Source organism: Suricata suricatta, chromosome 10 (assembly GCF_006229205.1).
Source record: "Suricata suricatta isolate VVHF042 chromosome 10, meerkat_22Aug2017_6uvM2_HiC, whole genome shotgun sequence".
In the NCBI taxonomy this organism is placed as follows: Eukaryota; Metazoa; Chordata; class Mammalia; order Carnivora; family Herpestidae; genus Suricata; species Suricata suricatta.
In genome coordinates, this window is record NC_043709.1 from 15485451 (window position 1) to 15510261 (window position 24811).

The 24811-nt window shown below is 47.3% G+C and overlaps 1 protein-coding gene across 1 annotated transcript in view; it reads left to right on the forward strand.

The window, feature by feature from the left end:
* The window catches only part of NUAK1 (NUAK family kinase 1), a gene marked incomplete at its 5' end in the record, with an annotated part of 72356 nt that overhangs the window by 42670 nt on the left and 4875 nt on the right, over positions 1 to 24811 (forward strand). Inside the window, 4 exons of the mRNA XM_029955424.1 lie at positions 7348 to 7499; positions 10342 to 10407; positions 19726 to 19845; positions 21623 to 21755. Coding sequence (XP_029811284.1) covers positions 7348 to 7499; positions 10342 to 10407; positions 19726 to 19845; positions 21623 to 21755 — 471 coding nt within the window. The remainder of the gene's footprint in view (positions 1 to 7347; positions 7500 to 10341; positions 10408 to 19725; positions 19846 to 21622; positions 21756 to 24811) is intronic.

Here is a 24811-nt window from a genome sequence, read left to right on the forward strand (position 1 = left end):
AGCCCAGTTTAATTTTCTCGCTCTCACTGCGCTCGACTTTTGGACGTAAGGGATCAGAGTACCATTTGACGAAGCCGTGAGCCCATGAGGTGCTTGAAATTGAGTTCTGGATCTTATATTGACGAAAGGACCTAATTAGGTGGCAGACAGTTCTTGCAAGGGAAAGATCACTCCTGAAATGAGTTTCTGAAATGAAAAATAAGCTGCTTTCCATGAGGATCCTATGACCTTTTATAAGAGCACACTTCTGAGGAGTGGAACGGTGTGTCTGAAGTTTCAGGAAAGCAATAAAAGTGCTGTCATGTGGGAAGGCAACCCCACGGAAAAATGAACCAATTTATGGTATGGAGTTAATTGAAGTCAAGGGCATGAGGAGAATCCTGACTGCTTCACTCTAGGCCCTTGACTTTTTTTTTTATGTTTGTTTGATTGTTTGTTTATTTATTTTGAGAGGGAGAGGGAACATGAGTGGGGGAGGGGCAGAGAGAGAGGGGGACAGAGAATCCATAGCTGTGCTGTCAGCACAGAGCCCAATGCAGGGTTGAACTCACAAATTGTGAGATCATGACCTGAGCCAAAGTCAGATGCTTAACTGACTGAGCCACCAGGCGATTTTGCTTAAAACCAACAGAAACAAATGTTCCTTTTCTGAGGTTACATGTAAACCGGGAAGACATCCTCCATTTTTTGTAACCTTGTCTCTGCAGCGCATCCTGTAAAATGATTCCCATGCGCTCCCAAGCCCGTTTTCTTCCCAAATGGCCTTGTGTATTTGGTTCTAAAATGGCTGGAGGATGGTTAAAATCCCAATGTCTCCTCACTCATCAGTGTTGCTCCCAGGCCAGAGCATTGTTTTGTAATACGCATTTTCTCAAGTTATACAAGTTGTGTTATTCCCCCAGGGGCGGCAGGCGGGAGTCGTTAGGAGTTGGGTAGTTGGTGCCGTTGTGAAAGCCAGACAATCAGAAGCCAGAGAGCTGGACTGTCAAACTGAACATCTGATGAAATTCAGAATTAATTTGGAGAAGTAGCTGTTGCTATAGTAACCAATCCCCACACTCCCTTCAAATGGAAAATAAACAGAAAACAAGAGAAATCATTCAAGTTGGTGTCTGGGAAGAGGGCCTTTCTGTGGGACAGTAGAAGAAAATGGACAGTTTGGATATCAGTCTGTGCGGAAACAATGGTAAAACCATCTCATGAGAGCGAAACTCAAGGCATGTTGGGTGGTCCAGTTCCATGCTGGTTTCTTTGGGAATCTTTTCAGGCCATTCAAGTTACCTCACCGATTTTTCTCTCTGGTCATTGAGGTACTTAAAGTGCGTATCACACAGGTTAGCACTTGATTTATTTTATAAACACTACCAGTTGTATTCAGCGAGATTGGAGCTCCTCAGGGCAAAGACAGTGTCTTATGTTGCCTTTGTATCCCCTTTCACATAAAGCAAGACTGCTCCAGATTGATGAAAAAAAAAGCATCTTCAGAAAAAAACAGTGATGCTAGTCTATTTAATGAAGGAGGCTCTTTATTGAGTACTATGCAAAAAAAGTAAATGGATGATGGTGGAAAGTGGTGGAGAGTTGTGGGAAGAACAGAACCTTTTTTTATTTTAATGTTTTTTCTTTATTTTTGAGAGACAGAGAGAGAGAGAGAGAGAGAGTGCAAGCAAGGGAGGGTCAAAGAGAGAGGGAGACACAGAATCCGAAGACAGGCTCCAGGCTCTGAGCTAGCTGTCAGCACAGAGCCCGACGCGGGGCTCGAACCCACAAACCACGAGATCACGACTTGAGCTGAAGTCGGACGCTTAACTGACTGAGTCAGCCAGGCTTCCCGAACAGAAGCATTTAAGTCATAAATTTGGAAACAAATCCTTATTGGTTATCTGCCCAGCAGAAATGCTTACAGATGAGCATTGAAAGCCATGCACAAGAATGTTTACAGCCACAGTATTCATAATACCCCCACCTGGAAACTGCCCACATCAACAGTAGAATGGACATATTCACACAATGGAGTACTCTACGGCATCGAGAGTGAACAGTTTTTCATCACCTGGAACAATCATGGATCATCCTTACAGTGCTGAGCTAATGAAGGCAGCCAGACAAAAAGAATATAGACTGCATGATTCTATTTTTAGAAAATTGGCAGAATTTATCTGTGGTATTGACTGATCCTCGTCATGGAGGGTGCTCAGCATGGATGATGCTCAGCATGGATGATGTAGCCTTGCAGGGTGTCAGCCCTGTTGTTTCTCCGTCAGAGCATCGGTTCCCTGTTTATGAAGTAGGGATAAGGTTAATACCTATCTCATAGGATTGTTAGGATTAACTATAACAATCCATGGCATGCAGTAATTGTTGGATAAACGTTAACTATTGTTATCACAAATAAGCTGTCTGAGGAAGGAGAGATTCCCATCTGACAGGGAAGGCTCTTGAGAGGAAGAGAGCTCAGGATCCTGGGTGCTGCCCTGTCCCTTGTTCTGTCTGTCTATTCTTGTTCTTAGCGATGTTTGAGCACATCTGACTTCTCCCCCAGAACTCCTTGTGGGCATTCAAGGCCTCTGTGACTCATTCAGAGCCCTCCTTTTTTTTTCCTGGTCCCTTAATTCCTAGCACCTGCCAACTGCTGCTGGTTCTGCTCCTGTCTCTGCCCTGGCTCATGCAGCTCCCTCTGCCTGGCCTGCCTTCCTTAATCTTTTCTTTTTTAATGTTTTTATTTATTTATGAGAGAGAGAGAGAGACATTGTGAGCAGGGGAGGGTCAGAGAGAGAGGGAGACACAGAATCTGAAGACAGGCTCCAAGCTCTGAGCTAGCTGTCAGCATAGAGTCTGACGTGGGGCTCGAACCCACAAACCGTGGGATCATGACCTGAGCTGAAGTCAGACGCTTGCTTACCTGACTGAGCTACCCAGGCATCCCCTGCCTTCCCCGATCTTAACCTGGTAAAGTCTCCTCTCAATGCCCCCGGTGCCATTCCCATAGTGGGTACTTTACAGAAGTGCATTATTATACTTAAATCCTGAATCTGCAACAAATGGACATGGCCCCGGTGCTGTGGGCTGACTCAAGCTGAACTAAGTTTCTATTCAGGGTTTTGATTTTCCTGGTAGGCCTGGCATGTCAAGGGCCATAGTTTTCCTTACCATTCTGGAGCCACTGAGCTTCTGGGTAAGACTGGCCAAGAGACACAGGCTTTCATTTTTCAGAAAGGAAACCCTTCCCAACTGGTGGAAAATAAGCTTTTGCTTAGTGACTAATAACATAAACACAGACAAGATTTCTGGGCTTATAAATAACCAGTTGTAAAAGTGCCCAAGGGAAGCGGCCCTTTTTGCCAGAAGAATGGCCAAGAGTTCCTATCACCTCGCTGATAGCGACCTTAACATGGGCAAGGAGGCTGGGGCCAAGGGCGCGGAAGCTGCTTATTCTTCAGGACAGACTCCCGAGGCCTTGCTCTTTCTTAAATGTTAGAAATCCTAGGCTATTCTGGAAGAAATAGTACTTGATCTCTAAGGCCCTTCCTGCTTGAAAATTTTGTGATTCTGCAGTAGCCACAACACGTTTGAAAGAGCGATGGCAGCGGGGGGAGCAAAGTGGCAGGGTTTTATTTTGAGGAGCTGGTTAAGAGGCAGATGAAGTAATTCTGAGGATAGCTCCTGTTTACTGAGCACTGGCCGAGGCACCATGCCGAAGGAGCAAGACCCTTGAGCTCACGGAGTGCCCCTGTGTTTGACTGATGGGACCAAGGTTCAGGGGGTTCATGTATGTGGATGATAGTGTAGTGGCTAAGAGCATGGTGCATGTGGTCAGACTGTGGGCCTCGGCCTGGCTCCGCCTCGGACTCTCTGTGGCCTTGGCAGTTATTAACCTGAACGAACCCAGAATTTCCCACATGCACGAGGATACTCAGAGGACCAAAGCCATAGGACATAATTCCTGCAAAACACTTATCAGCTCAGTGCCTGCACATAGTGGCCTTCAGTAAGTGCTCTGTTACCAGGAGAGACTAGAAGCTTCACACATACCATCGTGTGGCCTCCATGATGAGTCATTGAGGTACCGAGTCTGGAACTGTTTGCATTTAGCTAATCTAGGGTTACAATCAGGGCCTTGACCCCGAGGCTTGGCTGTGCGGCTTCCGGGGGGGGGGGGGGGGGTGGGGTCCCAGGGCCCAGCATGGCCACCTGGACAGTTCTGTCACCTGGCTGCCCGCAAGCCCCACCTGCAACAGTTGAGGGGCCAATTTTATCACTTGGATATTATCTCATTCACCCATTGTTTCCCAACCTGGTTCCTGGTTAGTTCCTCGGGATGTCAGTAGGGATGTTGAAATGACCAAATCAACCTGCCAAACTCAGACTCAAAGAAACCAGACTCTCCTAGGGCGATCGAGTGTCAGCATTTTCCAAACATTTTGCCTATGTTTGGTCACAGAGCCCTAGTTTTTTCCCAGAATCTTCTGCAGGACAAGGACCCGACGCACATGCATCTGGAACCGTCCCCCAGCCCCATCTCTCAATGCAGAGTCAGATGAGGGGCAAGAGGGAAAGGCGGGAGGCCAGTGAGGGCGGGGCTTGCAGAACAAGGGGTGACCGGGGACATCAGATAGGAGGACGGAATCGAGATGGAGTCTAGAGCAAGGCCTCGCAGGACTTACTGATGGACGCTGCGTAGGGAAGTGTCTGGTGCAGTGGACTCTTGAAAGACTGTGTTGATGTGTGCGTGACACCAAGTCGGCCGGTCGGAAAGGGAGGAATCCAGTCACCGGAATGGTCCTTGTCTGCACGAGGCGAGTGACCCACACCTCCTGATAGTCACTGAGGGGACCAGTGGCCTTGCCTCCTCTGGGGATGCGTCAGACTTTTGTGGGGGAGGGGCATGAGGCTCATTCTTTATTTCCTGTCAGAGAACCTTCCCTCTTTCTTCCTTCCTCTCTTTTTAAAATCAGAAAGCCTGCTGTCCTGTCCAGGGCCTGATAGCTCCATCTTTTTTGGAGCCTGAGCCGTGCCTCCCAAGGCAGCTTTTCCAGTTTCCAAAGTTTATTGTTAATGAAAAGGGCACAACGGGCTGAAGTCCCTGGCAGGAGCCAAGGCTGCAGGGTACACCGAGGCCAGCAGACGCAGGAGCAGCCAGTTTTATCTGGCTCTTCTCCTTCTTCCTCCTCCCTGCCCTCCTCCTTCCCCCTTCATTTTATCAGGGACATTTGGCTGGAGTTGAAGGAGCCAAGAAGGAACTGGAGGGGGGTCTGGGCTTCTCACAGCCAGTGACAAGGTGTGGGAGGACTGAGGATCCAGGCCTGGGGCATGTTCCAGTTCAATTCCATTCTCATTGAGTGCGTCTAGGAGTCTGGCTCAGTGCTAAGGCCCTGGGGTCCAGTAATATCAATAGTCACAATAATGGCTAATATCACTAAGCGCATGCCGTAAGTGCAGGCCTTATTCTAAGCATTTAACAAACCCGATATCAATAAACACTTCCAACAGTTCTAAGAAGTACTGACTAATGTTATGGACATCTTACAGTTGACTAAACTGAGGCACAGAGAGGGTGAGCAACTTCCTTCAGAGTCACACAGCAAGAGGCAGATCCATGAAAACTAAACTTTTTATGTCTCAAAGTCCAGACTCACAGTCCAGAAAGAGGAAATGGATATAGAAATCAGCAAATGAATGTATGTGGTTTGAAAACGGTACATGTATTAAGTAGCCACTGTGAGGGGCAGAGAGGAGCAAAATAGAAGCCATATTTGAATTGAATCTTGTGAGATGGGCTGGAGTTTCCCAGACAGATAAGACAGGGAGGAGTAAAGGCAGAGGGAAAGAGGTGGGGAATAGGAATCATTGGCAGGGGAGGGGAGGGAAAGGGGAAAAGAGAGAGAGAGACAGAGAGACAGAGAGAGAGAAATAGAAACAGCAAATGATCCAGCGTTGGTGGACATCAGGAGCCTTATGGGAAATGACTGAGGCTGAGGAGATGGAGGGATTTAGGCAGGGGTCCTTCGGGGACAGTCTTGGGTCCCCTGCAGAGGTTTTTATACCATGCCCCTTGGGAGTGACGGATTTAAAAGCAATTATTATTTATTTTGACTTTGCTCAAAGGACATCTTTGTGAATGCTCAACGTAGGAAACAGCAGTGGTGTGGCTTTGGTGGAGGTTGTGTGGAGGACCCAATGCCTGTGCTCCGTGGCTCCCCTAACCAGCACCCATGGCCATCTGCCTGGCACTCCCTGCCAAGGACTGAATCCAGCGGAGTGTGAACATCACTGCTAGAGTATCAGGGTTGGGGAGAGAGACGCGTTTACAAGCAAACTTGTAAAACAAGTTCCATGTAGGTGGGAAGGGGCTGAGCCAGGGAACCCAGCTTGGTGGGGGGATTGCTGTGGTCCTGACATGCCACCACGTCAGGCTGTGGCATCACGTGTCCCCATCTGTGCCGGAAGCCAGAGGGGAGCCGCATCCTGTCTGGTGGCTCAGCCAAACTGTGCAAGTCTCCAAACTTCTCTCAGCCTCAGTGTTCTCGTTTTTCAATTACTGGTATTTCCCCAAAAGTTTGCCGTAAGATCTAAATGAGTCAGTACATGTCAGGTACTCAAAACCTTACAGGAGCCTGGCACATAGTAAGGGCTACAGAATATTTACTGTAACTGCCCAGAATGCACTTAGGAAGTTTTGAGTTCACTCATCTGATAATTGTTCATCGAGCTCCCATGTCACATCAAGCCACATCGAGCTCTGAGTGCTGGGAGTACATCTGTGAATGAAATAGACCAACCCTCATTTATATTCTAGTGGGGGCAATTAAATTAATAAATATACAGAATACACAGAATAGGGCTAGGAAGGTCCCACACTGGACCTGGTGGGCCACATTTGGAACTTTGGGTTTTATTTTGAGTGAGATGGAAAAGTCTAGAAGGTTTTAGACAAAGAGGTGACAAGTCCAGCCACCCATCTCGGGTTCAGAGCAGCTCTTGAGGTCCAGGCAGCTGGTCCATATCGAATGGTTAGTAGATGGTAGTTGTTTGTCTTACAGGGGACTGTTCTGGTGGGCGGGGCTTAGGAGATTGACCCAGATCAAGGGCAGGGGGGCCTTAGAAAAGAGAGGCTCCTTTCCCTTAGGGTTACGGAGGCGTGTCCAGTAACAGTAGTGTGCGGTCCTCATACACCTGGCTGGAGCACTCACCCAGCTCCCCGTGACGTGCAATGGCCTGCCTGGTGTCCTGACCGGTAGCTCTTGGCCCTGCTCAGTGACATCTCTGTTGTCCTCCGTGCGCCCTCTGTAGTCATAAGTGAGCTTGTTGGATAAACAGTGTGTTTATGTGTTGCTGTCCCCCCCGCAGTGTTTGAGAACAAAGATAAGATTGTGATCATCATGGAGTACGCGAGCAAGGGGGAGCTGTACGATTACATCAGCGAGAGGAGACGCCTCAGTGAGAGGGAGACCAGACACTTCTTCCGCCAGATCGTCTCCGCCGTGCACTATTGTCACAAGGTAAGGCCACGACCCGCCGGAGCTTTGGCCACGGATGGCTTGATGGTGCCACGTGACCCTTTTCATAGCATGCTGGTGATATCTCGTCACTGTCCTATCCATGGAGGACTTACAAAATAGAAGAAAACCACCATCACCCGTGATTCCAGAACCCAGGCATAGCCCACAACTGGCATTTTTGTTCGTGGCTTTCCAGTCTTTTCCCTCCTACTCCTAACATCTATTTTTTGAAATCAGATTTCTTATTTTAAATAATCTTAGAGGTACAGCAAAGTTCCCAAGATGATACAGAGAGTTCCCATGTGCCCCTCATTCACTTTTATCCTAATGGGAACATTTTCCATTATTGCGGACATTTGTTGAAATGGAGACACTAAACATTCAGGAATAATTATTAAAAAACTCCAGATTTTATTTAGATTTCACCAGTTTTGCCACCAATGACCTTTCTTCACTCCAGGATCCAGAGCACCACAGTGCATGTATATTTTACATTGGTATTTTGCCTTTTCACATTTTTTGGGGTCTAAACATTTTCCGACATTACTAAAAATTCTCTGTAATTATTGTGATTATTGGACATTTCAGGCTGGTTCCAATTTCTGGTTAATATATTGTAGTGATTGATATCTTTATATATTAACCTTTTCCTTTAATCTGAATGATTTACCTAGGGGAAATTCCAGAAGTGGAGGTTCTAGGCCACTGTTTGTGAACTCCCCTGTGTTCTTGGTGTCTTTCCTCACATAGGTTACGTCCACAAAGGTTGTGTACCTACACATACATTTTATTGCAACATGTCTAATGGGGCGTGCTCATGATACAGCCAGGTTAGCTACCCTTTGTCTCTGGAGAAGGAAATGAAGTGTACAGATAATTCCAAGACATATTTCAGTCATCATTATTATTAATCATGTTAATCATGACCGCATCCTATGCATACTATTCATTTCAGGAACAGTCTTTCACTTTGAGGACAATAGTGACTTGAATCCAATATGGCGTCCAAAATAGAGTCAGCTTCTTCTTTTGAATGATTGTCACATGGGGCCTTCTGTCTTGTTAAATATTCTGGTTAATTGAGACTGGCTCTGAAAGTAATTAGAAGATGATTATTCAAATCCAAAACCCTTAATTCACACGAACATTGTTGGACTTCACTTTCCTGACTCCAAAGGCACTGATGAGTCAGATCAAACAGTATTTTGTACTTTATCAACAGGCATCAGTGTAAAGCACTACAGATCATATTTTCATTATTTCAGGTGGGTGAAGACTTGGGATTTTGTATGAATGAGGCTTTATCAGACCCATTCCGTCTTCCTGTGAAAACTAGGAATGCAATAATATAAACCAAACTGCTCCCAATATTTAAAACTAGAAAAAAATGGGGGGTACCTTGTATTCTGTATCTTTCCTCTAGGAGCCTTGGTTTGTGCAATTCTAAATTCAAAACATACCCTTGAAGGTTTGTGTTAGAAAAAACAACTCTCTTCTCTTCAGTGAGGGCTTTTGGAGATATTAGGAACTGTCAAATGGAAAGGAAAATAAACAATAAAGTACTAGCCATAAACAAGCAGATCCGGAACTAAAGAAGTCTTTTTTTTTTAAAGTTTATTTATATATTTTGAAAGGGAGAGAGAGAATGCATGTGGGAGGGGCAGAAAGAGAGAGGGAGAGAAAGAGAGAGAGAATCCCAAGCTTCAGGCAATGTGGAGCCTGATGGAGGTTCAAATTCATGAACCGTGAGATCAAGGCCTGAGCTGAAATCAAGAGTCTGAAGCTTAACTGACTGAGCCACCCAGGTGTCCCTGAAGAAATCTTGAATGAAAGACAAAGAACTTCCGGCCTGCTGGTTTGCTTAGAAGAGCAGCTTCAGTTGTAAATGCCCTTTATGCTGAACGATATCGAAAACTTACCCCCTGCTATTTGTCCACCTGGCCCAAAGTGCCAGAGTGGCTGGTTGTTTAGTTCCACCTCTCTGCTCACCCTCACACACTCCTTTAAAAGACCATTGGGTTTTACAAAGGATCCTGAGTCCTAGTAGTTACTGCCATGTAGACCAGCAGCCTACTGGTTAATGACTCCTTTTCACCCTCTGCAGGCTGCCTGCAGGCTGTCACCACCGCTCAGCGTCCAGCCTTGCTAGAGTTTGCTTGAATGGAAAGGTCACAGAGTGTGGCAGGGACCTGCTTTGGTCAGTCCATCGGCTAAGGTCTTGTTGGCCCCTCCCACCGCCACCCTTCACCTGAACCTTCCCTCCCAGCTGCTCAGGAAATACCCATGGGGGTGTTTCTGTTCTGCTCTGAAAAGATCTGGACTAGTTTCATGGGTCAGAATAGACTGAGCGAGTCCCCTTTCCAGCCTTGGGTGGGCAGGCAGGCAGGCAGACAGAGAGACGAGACAGACAGACAGACCAGCCAGCCAGGTCTGTGAGCCCCACTTTCTGAGTCTCCAGCAGAGAAATCTGCTTCTTCCCTGGGAAGCACACCACAGACAGACGTTGTTTGTCCCCGCCTGCGACTATATTGCTTTCACACAGTGGAATTACATTCCGACAAAGGATCCCCCTGCTGTTTTACAGGCTCTGGGGGAGAATGGATTCCAGTCATTTTTCCCTTAACCACACAGCCAGTGACTAATGCTCCCCTGTCCCCGGTCGCTGGCTGGCAGGGAGCTTCATGACAGTGAGAAAGGCCCTGAAGGATGGAGGCAAAGACCACCGGGCTGGCGTATTTCTTTAATCTGTCAAATCGTTCCCTTGGCTCAGCCCTTCTGCTCTCTCTTTCTTGGTCTCAACCCAGCCATCACATTCAGTCCCCTGCCTCTGTTCTCCTTTCAGAATGGTGTGGTCCACCGGGACTTGAAGCTGGAAAACATACTGCTTGATGACAACTGCAACATTAAGGTAAAGGTCTTGTCTCCTTGATTGATCTGCAGAGCGGGGCGGGGCTCCAGCTGCCCCAGGCTGCAGCCCAGAAGTCAGGCATCAGGTGGCCACTGAGTCCTGCCCAGGCAGGCAGGTGTGGGGGGTTCATGGGGCTTAAGCCATCAGTTCAGTTCGAACACTTAAATTCAACAAGCATTTCTCCAGCCATATGCCAGATATCTTCATGCTGGGATAAAAAGATGGCTGAAAAATAGTCCCTGTCCCCAGGAAGCTCGTGGTCTACAGTCATCACCATGAAAACACTTACGACAGTAAGAGGTTGCATATGCTACTGATATGCAACTTGCCTGATATCGCTTACATTTAATCTTCCCAGCCCTGCTAGATGGGCACTGTTATTTGTGTCACTTCACAGATAGGGACATGAGGCACAGAGAAGTTAAGTAGGCAACCCGAGGTAACACAGCCGTAAATGGTAGAGTTGGCATGTGAGCCCACGTCTGTGTGATTCCTGGGTGCTTGAGTTTCCAGCAGGGTCCCAGCTTATGTATGAGTTGGAACTCTTTGCCTGCCACCCTCCTGTCACTGCCATGCCGTGCCATCCCTGTCCCCTTCCTGATTCGCCACCCCCCACCCCTGCTCCGGTCAGCCGTGGGACTGGGCATCTGACGGACAGGATGGTGATGTGTGCTGCCGGGAAGGAGCATACTGTCAAGGGATGGGGTGCACTTTTACGGAGAGTGTTATTGCTGGCTGCCGCTGGAGCCGAAGCAGGCTCTCCTGGCCAAGGGGGTTCAAATGCCTCCTGCCGAGTGCTCTGAATGTCCTTTTGATCACGTCTGCAAAATAAGCAAATACGGATTCAAAATAAACGGAGCTCGCTGCATGGGTTTCATTATGAAATGGCCTCAGTACTCCCGCCACCAGGGGATCCCTCTAATTGGCTGCTGGTGACGTTAGTGCCTCATCCCTGGTCCCGGGACAAAGCATGGGAATGACCTTGCATCGTCCTCTCTTTTTGTTGCTGTTCCTTTCATTGGAGGGGGTGCATTACAGGGAGACTCTTTTCTCTCTTGGTGCTCAGATTCTGCTTGCAGCTCACGGTGACGACCGCGGGTTAGCATCATCCTTTGGGAGGCTCCCGGAAGCCACGTACGGTTATGTCTGGTTTTTGCGAGTAGTTGACCATGGTCACTTATTTCTGTGTTAGTCTATAGAATAGGGAGGGAACAGTTGGTCAGAGCATTTCTTCTTAGGATCAGGCAGTGCAATCTCAAGATCTCTCCCTTTCTGGCAAAGTGGCTGGATTATTCTGGTAGGAGCACTGGCTGTATGGTTGGAAAATTCCATCCTGTGCGGCTTACTAGTTGCTTGCCATCAGCAAAGCCATTTCATACTGTTTCTGCGACTATAAAGCGGGGGTAACCGTGAGGCTCACAGGCTTGTTTTGAGGACTAAGCAAGATACCCCGTGTGTCACTTTATACACTGCTGAGCACCGTGCAGTGAGTCAGAGCAGAGGCTTTGGAGTTGGGCAGCCTGGAATTTGAATCTGAACTGCAACTCTTCCCCTTACTAATGGCAATATTTTGGAGAAGGTGCTTGCCTGCGCGACAGTTTCCTCTGTCTGTCCAGCGGGGATGCCGGTGCTGTCTCTGGGGGTTTTCTCAGATTGTCCATTTTTTCAGTGAGTGTTTCCTGAGCAATTACTACATGCCATGCATCATGCCCAGTCCCGGGGAGTCCATGGCAAATGTGAGGATTTCATACCTCAAGTCTTCATGTCCAAAGTGCCTGCGTGAAGGGCTGGCCACTGGAGAGGACACTGAACAGGGAGCCAGCTGCCTGGAAGGTGCTTGGGACCTGGGGAGTGGAGGCCAGGCCATGGCTAGAGAATTGGGTTCTGGTCCAAGGGACACACTTCTAAGGGTTTGTGCCTTCCACTCTGGCCACTTTCTCAGTGGATTCTTGCTGCCACCTGCCCCGGGAGCTCTTGAAATGGAATGGAGTCTTTACAAGGCCTGGAATGCAAGCCTCTGGCTTGGGGGTTGGCTTCTGTGGGACAGTGTGACCTCTTGGTCCCATGATGTAGTCCCAGAAGTGATAAGGCACATAGCTTCCTATGGAGTCATAGAATTTCCCAATGGAGGAGAAGAATAGTTAGAATTCTGAAGGCAATTGTTCTGGGAACAATGGGGCAAGAGCCCAGGAGAATGGCTCATTTGCATGAGCACTGGGGCCGTGGCTCCCAGGCCCTAGCCCTTCAATCTGCGCTCCCTGTCCATTGTGTAGGTGAATAGCGGACACGTAGAACATTAGAAAAATTGAGAGGTCGGTCGGTCGGTCGTGTTTTTTTTCCCTTGTCTTTTCCTTAAGAGTCTACTCCTGGCATCACCCAAGTCAAACACACAAGCGCATGCGCACGCACACACGCATCCCAGCAGAAACCTTCCCATTCTCCAACACGAATTCTTCCCTCTGCTTGCTCAGGGGCTGCTGCTGGCATCTCAGAATCCTGGAGTTTGAAGAACGTTGAGGGTCATTTTCTGACCCCCTTGTTTGCATGACGAAGGCCCAGGAGGTCTAGGTGACATGCCCACGATCACGCGCAGCGAATCGTCTGAGCTTACTGTGTCTGTTTCCACAGAGTGTGGCCCAGCACTTGCCACACGGGGGGTGCCCTTAAGCTGTTTGGGTTTGGGGTGAAGGGATGACAGCCAGGATTACAACTCTCATGTTTGACTTCTGGGCAAATTCTCTTTCATCATTTCACAAGCACTCCCAAAGTTCTTTTTGTTTTGTTTTGTTTTGTTTTTTAAAATACGTTTCAGCTGGTGTTGAGTCGTCTTCCGGCTGTATCTGCCTGGTTCCTCTGTTCCTGACTCAGCACTTTGCTGGAAACATACTTAGAAAGGGCTCTGGTGGCAGAGGCAGCAGACAGATGGCCACATGCCAGCCACTGTGTTCCGGGGAGCCCATGGCATCCAGGTCTGGACCAGAGGGAGAAAGTCAGTGGGGTGTGAGCAGCCAGGTCCCTCTCGGAGCCCTGCTGGTGCCTCCCTAGCTATGGTTCCTTCTCCTGGATTCCAAGGCCGGGGGTGCTTTTGCCCGGGAAGCCTCTAAACATCTACTGGCCTAAACGTGTCCCGTGCTGCTGTGTGAGCCTGTAGCTCATGCTCCCCTCTTCTTTGCCTGATGTAGGTTCACAAAGGGCACATCTGGCATTGGAAATTATTTATCCGGCCACTGTGAGAGGGCGTGGCTTCTAAAAATATTCACATAGTCTGTTGGCAGAAAGAATGAGAGCAATGTGCCTCTTTGGGTTGCATTCCGTACTGCGGAAGGCCTGTTAAAGCCCCTGTGGAGTAAGTCTATGTCTACTAAAATAGACACCCGGCATAGCATCAATTGGCAATTAATAAAAATGGGCCAGATTCACATCCCACTCTCTGGGAGAATGGAATGCTGACAATTCCCATAGAAGGGTCCTGTAAAAATGCCTTGCAGTAAGAAGAGGTCCAAGCACTGGGGTCAGCTTGCCTCCTCAAAGAGGGCTGGGAATTTGGTGAGCTCCCAGAGCTGAGAGTAGAGGGGCCTCGGGGAGATGGCCTGTTGCCCCCAGTGACAATGGACCTGCAGCAGCTGCGGACAAGAAAAGAAGCTTTGAATGGCCAGGGCTAAGAGGAGATAGAAATCTCCGAGACTTAACAAGGCCAAATGGGGCAGCTCAGGATACGGCTTCTGGGCTTTGCTTACATGCGTGTGAGAACTCTGCACTCATGCATTAATTATTCCGTTCATTTATTTGTTCACTCACCCATTTGTGTGTGTGTGTGTGTGTGTGTGTGTGTCCACACGTGGCTGCATTCACTCATCTATTCCTGCACTTACTCATTCAGCAAACTGAGTATGTCCTGTGGGCAGTACCTGTTGGACCACAGACATATACTAAGTCCCTACTGGGTACTTGGCCCCATGCTGGATGCTGGGACTTAATAGAGGGCCAGGTCCTTGTCTCCTTGGAGTTCAGAATCTCGCAGTTGGGAAACCAGCATAATGAGGCATGAGAAGGATACAGAGGCGAGTGAGGCAGGTAACTGCATTAGCAGACTTAGAATTCCAGCTGGGGACACAGGCAACAGACAGAGAACGTAATTGTCTGGTGGTGAGGAGAAGGCTTTTGCACATGTGGTTCTCTGTGTTTGGAATGCTCTTCCCGCTGCTCTTTGCCTACCCCTCCTTTCAGTCTCAGCTTGAATGCCTCTTCTTTCAGGAAGCCTTCTCTGATTCCCCTTTCTTGGCAGGACCAGATGGCCCTGCTGTGTGCCTTACAGTACCCGTATAATGTGTTCTGGAAGTGCTGAGCATGAGGTAGTGATTCTGTTAATTATAAAAGGGCCCAAACACCTTTGCTAGGTATTGAACTGGGTTTTGAAGGATGAGTAGGAGTTTGATAGAAATGCGCTGATAGCCTTCCACAAGGAAGGAGCAGCAAGCACGAGAATAGTGCATGGAGGCTGGAAAAGGGAAGTAATCTTCATTGAGCCTCTGGTAGAAGCCAGAGTCTGGTGCCAGGCCTGCCCCATGCCTTACATCATTTGGATCTCAGAATGTCTCCACTGGGGTGGGTCTGATTATCTCCATTTTACAGATGAGGAGGTTCACACAGCTAATATTAGCAATGGTGCTGGCTGCAAACCTAAGGCCATTTGACTCTAAACACCCAGGCACCTGATAAATTCTACCCTCTACCGCTACTACGCAGCTTTGCCCCAAATCTAGGAGAGCATCAGACAAGGGTACTTTTTTGGCCACTGCTTCAATCTGCCTTGCCTTGTCTGTAGGCAGCTTGCAGACAATTGTTCCTGGGAGGGATTCTCCAAGTGCTGTCTGTAGCCAACGGCTAGGGTGCCGGAGTCATGGTGGCCAGAGCAGCCGCATGGGGATGGCCCAGTCCAACGTGTGGTGAGCCATGATGGATTGCTCATTAGCATTCCCTGAGAAGTTGCTTCTTGGAGGTGCCCTCAGTTTAGAGCTTTCCCAGATCTCTTGGGGTTGGTCATTTCCCAGCTGGTGTGGAAGCTGCTGGCCCACAGACCTCAGTGGACCTGGGAAGAATTAACATACTGTCTGCATTCAGGACCGGTAAGAGGTAGGGCTGGGATTTGAACCCAAACCCTCAAACCCTTCATCCCTGACTTCTCCTGTTGTTCAGAACAGCGTCTCACTCTGGGCATGCCTATTCTGGAAGTGGGTGATGACAATTTCCCTTTGGCTCTTGGTGGGCTCCGGTTCTTAGCAAACAACTGTTAGGCGGACCACACCCCCAGCCGCGGCGTGATGGCTGCAGTCGGTCGTCCCAGGGCTGTTCCAGCGGCTTCTCATGCCTGTTCTGACCTCACGCAGCTCTCTGAGGTGGGTTCTGTTATTATTCCCATTCTGCAGGTGAGGAAACTGAGTGACTTGGCAGGTCCCAGTCATCACCCACGAGCACCACATCCACGTTTAGCGCCGGGTTCTTCTGATCTGTCCAGCCCACCGCACTTCCTCTCAGACCCTGCAAATGACCGTCTGACTGTCGCTGCCATGATCCTCCCCATCAGCATTTCCCCCCAGCGTTTACCCACCAGCAAGCAGATAGTTCTTTTCCATCCTGTGCGCTCACAGCGATTATTCACAGAGATCCGGGGTTACCCGCCACCCCTCCCCTTTAGGTGCCTCATATAAGTGGATCCGTACATTATTTACCCTTTCGTGTCTGGCTTGTTTCATGGAGCTGGGAGTCTTCAGGAGCATCCGTGTTGTAGCGAGGATAATTATTTGAAAATGTGAATAATCACTTCCTGCCATATCTTTCTACCTTTGATTTTTATCCAGCAGGGCACACATGGCTTGATAAGAGTGAAAACTCCAAAAGTTAAGGACCTGCATGTTGTCTTCTCAGATTTTTTTCTGGGGCCCAGGCTAAACGGGATATCAGCCTAGTGTGGGGACATGACTTTGAACCGATATGGGGCGGGGGAACAATCCTATCACCAGCAAAAATTCAGAGTAGTTACCCTTCTCCAAAGGTTACTGGTGTGTTGAAAAAATATGACTTTAATTCAGTTATTTTTGTTTCATTTTGTTTCAAATCAGTATTTCCTGAATTTCAGCTTTTTCACATTTCCCAAATATCTTTTCTTCCACTGTCTTCATGGTTTTTGCCTTTTTCTCATATCTTCTGTGCTATTTTACTTCATATTTTTATTTAGTTCAGTTCACTTGTAAAAAAGTGTGTTTATTTGGAAAAGAAGCCTTAAATAATTACCTGAACTGGAAAGCCAGTGTTGTTATGTGTATCAAGAGGTTGATAAAGCTATGGGTACAGATTTAAGGATAGGGAGCAAATTTATGGAGGCCCACCTCTGTGCCAACATCTGTCCTAAGCGTTTTACATACTTTTTGTCATGTAATTTTCACCATGACACTGTGGAGGTGGATACTGTTCCTATTCTTTTTCCTTCCCTTCCCTTCCCTTCCCTTCCCTTCCCTTCCCTTCCCTTCCCTTCCCTTCCCTTCCCTTCCCTTCCCTTCCTTTCCTTTCCTTTCCTTTCCTTTCCTTTCCTTTCCTTTCCTTTCTTCTTTTTTCTTCTCTTTTCTTCTCATTTCTTCTTTTATATTTTAGAGACAGAGCATGAACTGGGCAGAGGGGTAGGGGGGCAGGGAGACAGAGAGAGAGAGAGAAAGAATGAGAATCCCAAGCAGGCTCCTTGCTGTCGGTGCAGAGTCTGACACAGGGCTCGATCTCACGAACCATAAGACCATGACCTGAGCCACACACAAAGTGGGTCACCCAACTGCCTGAGCCACCCAGGCATGTCCCTACCTCTCTTTTATAGATGAGAAATTAAGGCTTTGAGTCATTTTATAACCAGTGGCCATTTCTGCTCTTATAGACGATAGACACTCCCTATTGTATGAAATCTTAGAGCTGGAGCCTAAGTCTAGGTGGTTCAAGGTTTGAGAACTCTGTGTGTGTGTGTGTGTGTGTGTGTGTGTGTGTGTGTGTGTGTGTAGATATTTCTTTTCCATTGAAGTGCCAAGAACATGGACTAATCTACATTTCTATTAATCTTCTGTCAGTGGCAATGACAGTTTTACTGGGAGAGGCTGATAAACATCAGTCTGAGAGAATGGGAGGGGTCTCTAACATAAACACGCTTCTCAGGACCTCTGCACAGAAAGCAAGGGTGCCCAGACTTGGAGAACTCTGGTGCGAGTGTGTGCATGCAGGGATTTGCATGCCGTGGTGGCGGGTGCCTCTCACGTGTGTATTTGGAAACCGTGGACCTCGCGGGGTAGGAAGGGGGTGTATTTTTCTCGGGAGGCACGCTGTGCTGGTTCTGCACCTTGCCTTGGCCTTGGCTGCAGAGGACCAAAGCCCTGGGACTTCGGGGCAGGCCCTGGGGTGTCCAGCCATTCTGTTCCTTTTCTGATCGACAGGGCACACTTCATAAGCTCCCAACCAACTTCCTGCAAGCAAATCGGAGGCCTTGATAAGAAAGTGGAATTCAGGGCAATTAAGTGCAATGTGAGCCCAGAGAATGCGTTTTCTGAGCGTGGTTATACACCAGCTGCTTTCAATGACATTCCATTCATTCATTCAGAGACGACTTTTAGAAAATAGGCTTATTCTGGGGGCTGCATTCAAGACAGAGCCTCAGAGCCATTGGGGCCGGGCTGCGCTCCGGGCATGTGAATCACTCAGCCTATTTATAAGCCCCAAATGGAAATCAGCTTGGAGAATGGCAGAAGCTCAGCTCGGAAGGCTGGGGTGAAGCTTGCAGATCATCGGGGGGCAGACTTTTGTGCAGTGGATTGAAGCTTTAGGAGGCATAGGGTTTGCATTGCCGCCTACTAGTCAGCTCTCCCGAGATGCATCACCTCGTCTCCTTAAACCTGGTTCCTCATCTGTTTAAAAGATTGTGTTTAAATATCCATAACATGAAATTTACCATTTTAACCATGATTCAGCCGCACAGTTCTGTGGCATGAAGTGCGTTTGCATTGTTGTGTAAATGGGGTTTGGGATGAGATTGATTGGAGATGGGAAAGTGCTCAGAACAGTGCGTGATAATTGGAGGTTGTTCAGTAAGTGGTGACTAAGTTTCTCTTCTTCTCCTTCTTTCCCTTCCCTTTCCCCTCCTCTTCTTCCTCCTCCTCCTCCTTCTTCTCCCTCCCTTACTCCTTTTTCTTCTTCCCCTCCCCCTCCTCCTCCTTCATTTTTCTATTAATTATCTTATGTTTTTCAAAGTATTTTGCCTATTGACATGACAAGCATTTCTTGGGTGGGGAGGGAAGATGTGGAACATGCCACCTGCCTCGGGGACTCGGAATCTAACAGGCAAGAGAAATTTATATATACGACATATGTGTATACACACATACATAATTATACATTATATGTGTATATGGGCATATATATATATGTGACACATATTTTTATGCACACATGCACACACATATACACGCACAGAGAATACTGCCATAATAAGAGATAATGAAACCAGGACAGAAGACAGTAATTCTAAGGGATGTGCAGTACCAGAGAATCAGGGTTAGGTAAAACATTTGCATGGATTTGGAAGACTTAAAGGTTTACTTTCATGTTCTCATCTCTGTTGGCTGATTTTTTTTTTTAATTCTCACAATAATCCTTCAATCCAGAACAGGAAAGGATCCTGGGTTCCCATTTTCTGGTGGTTAAACCAAGGCTCAGAGTAGTTAAGGGGCCTGTTTCATGTCACACAGACGGCTGATGGCAGAGTTTGGGCTGATATACGATGACTCAAAACCCAGGGCTCCGGGTCCATTTCATCTTGGGACCCGAGGTTGGCAAAATACAGCCTGGTCAGAGTGCGGGCAGATGAAAAGGTTGGGGTATCAGTGCCCTGGTTGGGGTTTTCCAAAGTGTGGTACGCTCTGTGAGTGCAAAGTGAGTTTAGGCAGGCCACAGATGGACAATTTCCAGATTGACAGTTGTGACCTTCAGTGTGTATCAGAAACATCAAGACTATGATTTTGTGGCTATTTCCCAGGACAGATCTAAACTGCAGTGAAGATAAAGTCCACACAGGGAGTGGGCAGATGTGACAGGTTGTGGCGATGTCAGGGACTGCAGCTGGGAGTGACTGGCCCAGTCCTGTGGACTACATCCTTTATGACCACTAAGAACCAGAGAGAAAACGGTGACCCAGCCGGCAGACCCACCCAGGCGCCCTGGTGCTCAGATGATCCGATGGAAACCCTCACTGGAACGCTAACATGCCTCCCTGGGTTTTGCTTCTCTTTCTAGATTGCTGACTTTGGGCTTTCCAACCTGTACCAGAAGGACAAGTTCTTGCAAACATTTTGTGGGAGCCCTCTCTACGCTTCTCCTGAGATTGTCAATGGGAGACCTTACCGGGGGCCGGAGGTGAGCAAGCTGCTGGTGTGGGGGGTGGGGGTGGAGGTGGGGGAAGAAAGGGAAGAACGAAGGTGAGAATTGGATCTAAGAAATCCTTAAGAACAAACAAATAAAAAAGCTTCCCAGCAAAGAAAACTTTTTCTTAATGAGTATAAAAGCCATAATATAGACACCCGGGGAGAAAATTTGAGAAATCCAGAAAATAAAGTCACTTTTTCATTTCTGTGACTCCTCTTTTAGATTTTCTTCCAATGTAGACCTCTGCATTTCAGAAAATAATTGCAGTCATATGTATATGTGTGTGTACCTATGTGGATCTGGCTTTTTATTACCTTAAAATCGTATTGTGACATTTTCTGCATTTGTTATTACTAAAAGCATGGTTTCTGATAGTGAATGTTTTGTTGTGTGAATATATCATAACTTAATCACGTCCCTGGATTTAGACAGATTGTTTTTAGTTTTTCCCTGTGAGAGCAAATCAAGAAACAAACTCCCAAACCCCTAACTCTGCAGTGACTATCTTTCAACATACATTTTTGACAGCATATATTTTCAATTAAAGAAATATAATTTTAATCACACCTTCTAATTCACAAGAAATGCATTTATTTCTTCATATGCCTAAAGGCTCTCAGGGCCACTGTGAGAGATGCGTATGTGCATATGCTATTTTGAAAATGCGTGAGTTGTGAGTGATTATTCTCTTTAAAAGGATGGCTCTCTTCATAGAGAGATCCATTCACTCATTATCCCTTAAATAGCAGCTACTACATGGGTTGAGATGTTTCCTTCCAAATATTTATCTGTTTGAGAGTGTTTTAAGGCAGGGCTGGAGGGTGAAAGAAGGATGCCAAGTCCCCCCACCAAATGTAGTGGAGAGAAAGTCTTTTAAAATAAGACTGTAAGGGAGGAGCATCCGACTCAACTTACAAAACTCTAAAAACTTGGCACTCTACATTTATCAGAGGTAAAATGCTTCTTTGATCTGTGATGATCTCTTTCTAAGCTGGCAGCCTGCGATCTGGCCAGCAGGCAGGCTTTATTTGGCCACATTTGTCTTTCTAAAACAAAATTGACCAAATCTTTAATAATTGGAAGATTTCACCCCAAAGTCCGGTTTCTGACTTCTGGAAAAACCAGAGGGTCAGTGCTGGGCTTACACGACTACGCGGCAGCAGTGTGTCAGGGGGAGGCTGCCTCCATAAGGTGGATCAGTGCGTCATAGTTTGTCTCCACATCATACCCCAGATTCTCTCTTGCTTTGTTGCATGGCTGGCTCTCGTAAGTCTTTGAGTCTGCAGCCCTGATCCATCTGAAGAGAGTGCAGAAAGGAATGGATTCCTGGATTCAGAGTGAAGAGTCCTGTGGCCCAGTCTTGTACCCATCACGTTGGCAGAGAGGGGTTCTGGGGAAATACCATTTAGCTTTCTTGTGCCTCAGTAGTCTCATCTGTCAGCTGGGGTTGACTATAACCCAGGCTCTCCCTGTTTCACAACATTATACGGAGGATCCGAGAAGACGATCTTTTTCTAAGAAAGCTCTCACCTAGAAGGGTACTGTGGATCTCTGCTGGAAATGGAAATGGAAAGGTCAGGCTCTGAAGCAGCCCACAGCTGCACTGCCTATCAGTTGTCAGGCTGCAGGCGGGCACCTGTCTGCCAGGTGCTACATTCGGTTCCTGGGGTCACTGTGGGTGGCTGCTCACAGGCTGTGAGGCCGACTGACTGGACAGCATCCCAGAACCTGCTTCTGAGCTCCTCTGTGTCCCATCTCTCTGCTCCAGGTGGACAGCTGGGCCCTGGGCGTGTTGCTTTACACTCTCGTGTATGGAACGATGCCCTTCGATGGTTTCGATCACAAAAACCTCATCCGGCAGATCAGCAGTGGGGAGTACCGGGAGCCCACGCAGCCCTCAGGTGCGTGCCCTCGGAGGGCCCGAGGTTGAGCGGAGTGTTGGCTCCCCTGCCCTCCTCGCTCACATTTGCTGCTTCTGTTTTAATGTCTGTAAGGAGCCTCCTGCTCTTCTTCGTTTTTTCCTCTTCAGGTGTTTGCCTTCTGACAAAGCTGGCTTGCTAGGCTGCTCTGCCCAAACCTTCCCAAATGGAATTTCTAGAGCCAATGTTCTATACAGTAGTCAGGCTGGGAGTCCTGCTTGCGTGAATGTGGGCAAGTCCCATACCATTTGGATTCAGTCTCTCCACTGTTAATTAAAATTTCAGAAGAGGGGCGCCTGGGCGGCTCAGTCGGTTAAGTGTCTGACTTCGGCTCAGGTCATGATCTCACAGTTCGTGGGTATGAGCCCCGTGTCGGACTGTGTGCTGACAGCTCAGAGCCTGGAGCCTGCTTCGGATTCTGTGTCCCCCTCTCTATCTGCCCCTCCCCCACTCTCTCTTCTCTCAAAACTGAATAAACATTCATTTCTTTTTTAATTTTGGAAGAGATATCCTAAGAAGTCCTTTCTAGCAGTCATAATAAACCTTCACTAGACTCAGTGCCATGAGCTCTTTTTTAGGGCTGTGCCCAGGGGCATGTGGTATGGACACTGCTTCATTATTTATTGCTGTAGCAACTCTACCCCACCCCCAAAACTCCAAGTAAATTCGGTGGTTTATTTAATTTATTTATTTTATACTGGACATTTGCTAAGATAATAGATTTCAGATGCTCTCATCACACTCAGACACACACACACACACACACACACACACACACACAAATGGTTTAACTGTGTCAGGAGATGAATTAATTGGTTTGAGTGTGGTAATCATTTAATTATATATACATGTTATACACCTTAAATATATCCAGTTTTTAAAATTTTTCCTGAAAAAGACAATGCTAACAAAGTCAGCTGAGCTGAATATACAAAGGCAGGGGAATTTACCCTTAGAGAATAATGCATTCTCTCATGAATTCGGTTACTTATCCGAAGCAGGAGAAGAACTGTACACATCTTCAGAAATAGTAGCTACTTAAGGGTTTAGAAGGAGCTGGGTCTCTAATATTCTTACTTATGAACAATTATCAAAACATGTCTAGCTAATGGCTTCTGAACTAGCTCTCTTTTTTTTGTATATTTAGGGTGAAAATAGGTGAGCTGGGTCATGAAGGATTCTGAATATTTCTTCTTTCATGAAGTTTTTCTGATCTATTTTACTACTTTGGATAACAAATTTAATTCAATTCCCGATTTTTCCAACAAAATAAAACTGAATCACAAAATAAAACCTTTAGTAATCAATAAAAAAAAAATCAGTGGTTTAAACAGCAACTAGGTCAACCAGGTACCATATCTCTCAATTTCCTGGGTTGGCTAGATCTCGCCTGGCCGTGCGTGGGTTTTTCCTAGAATTGCATTCGGATGGCCACTGGGCTGGATCTGGCTATAGGACAGCTGCTCAGTGCTGGTCCGCGTGGGTCCCCTCCACGATGTTCCCCCCCCCGCCCCGTCTCTCTCCCCGGGAGGAAGCCTAGATTCTTACATGACAGCTCAGGGCTCTTAAGACAGAGAAAATAGAAGCTTCCAGGCCTTTTTCATGTCAGCACTGGGAAGCCAGACGGTGTCCCTTCTGCCGTGTTCTGTGGGTCAAAGCAGCCAAGGTCATAAGCCTCATTTCTTGATAGGAGGTCATGTGTGGATAGAAAGTGTGTGCAAAGGTGGCCATCTTTGAAATATAGTTAACACAGACCTTCATAGTAGACATGCTATACACACACACACACACACACACACACACACACACACACAGTTGATTCCCATTCTTTCCAGTAGTTATATTTTACAAAGTCGCCATGAACACTGAGTTAGTGAATACTGAAGCACGACTCTGAGAGGAAGTACAGGGTTCAGTCTCTGGTCACAATACTTCTGTCAGCTGATCAGTATGTGACCTTGTGTTTTGTATATTTCTGTTTAAAGACACCTCATTGAAAGTATCTTGTTAACTCACTAACATCAGACTCATAGCCAACAGCGCTATGACTCAGACCTGAATGAAGCCTATCTAATGCACGTATTTTCTCCATAAGGTACATCACAGCCTTCTCGAACTTAGACCTTAGGCGATACGTTAGCACTATGCTTGGGGGCCATGTACACGGTGAAGTCACCAAAATTAAAAAAAAATACAAAAACATGAAAACCATGGCTGATACAGGCTGTAAAAAGTACACCTTTTTACAGTGTGAGAGCGGAAACGAGAAAGCCCGGAGGGTGTCATCGCCTCCTTCGGATTCAGCTGGGAACATACATACATGCCGCGGCGACTCAAAATTCTGCCACTCTGCGAGTGTATATAAATGATGGGGGCAGTGCCCGGGTATTGGTTTTGGGGTTATAAGTACATTTTGGTGAGAAGAATTGATAATACTGAATCTGTGAAGAATGAGGGTTGACTGTTGATGGTTGTGTTATGCGTATACGTATGTGTTTATTTATTTGTTTATTTAAGTAGGCCAGTCTGTTTCCTTTTTTTTAACATTTTTTTTAGAAATTTTCAGGTGACCCTCATGGCAGTCTTATTTGCCTCATTGGCTAACCAACACACAAACACAGTTCCTGGCCCATTGCAGGAATTTGGAAGATATTTCCTGAATGTCTGAAGGGAATGATCATCCTGTTACTTTTCAGGGGTGCAGCTCACCCCTGGTCTCATTGCCTGGCCCCCACCAACCTACTCATTCACGTACCCAAGCGGCTGAGGGGAGGTGGGGCCTTCCCAGGATCTAATTCAACTCCCATTGGGGATGCACAGTTTGATCTTAGAAGTCAGTTTATAAGCTGGGAGAGTCAGTTGGTCCCTGTGGCCTCCTCAACATCCCCTTGGGCCTTTCCCCTAATTCTCTGGCAGCAGAAGTTTGCACATGGAATGTCTCAGCCAGGCTGTAAGCAGAGAGCAGATCTAGATGAGCTCTCCCATCTGACAGCTCAGTAGGCTGCGACTTATGTCAGAGAGGGAGAGGAGATGAGCTC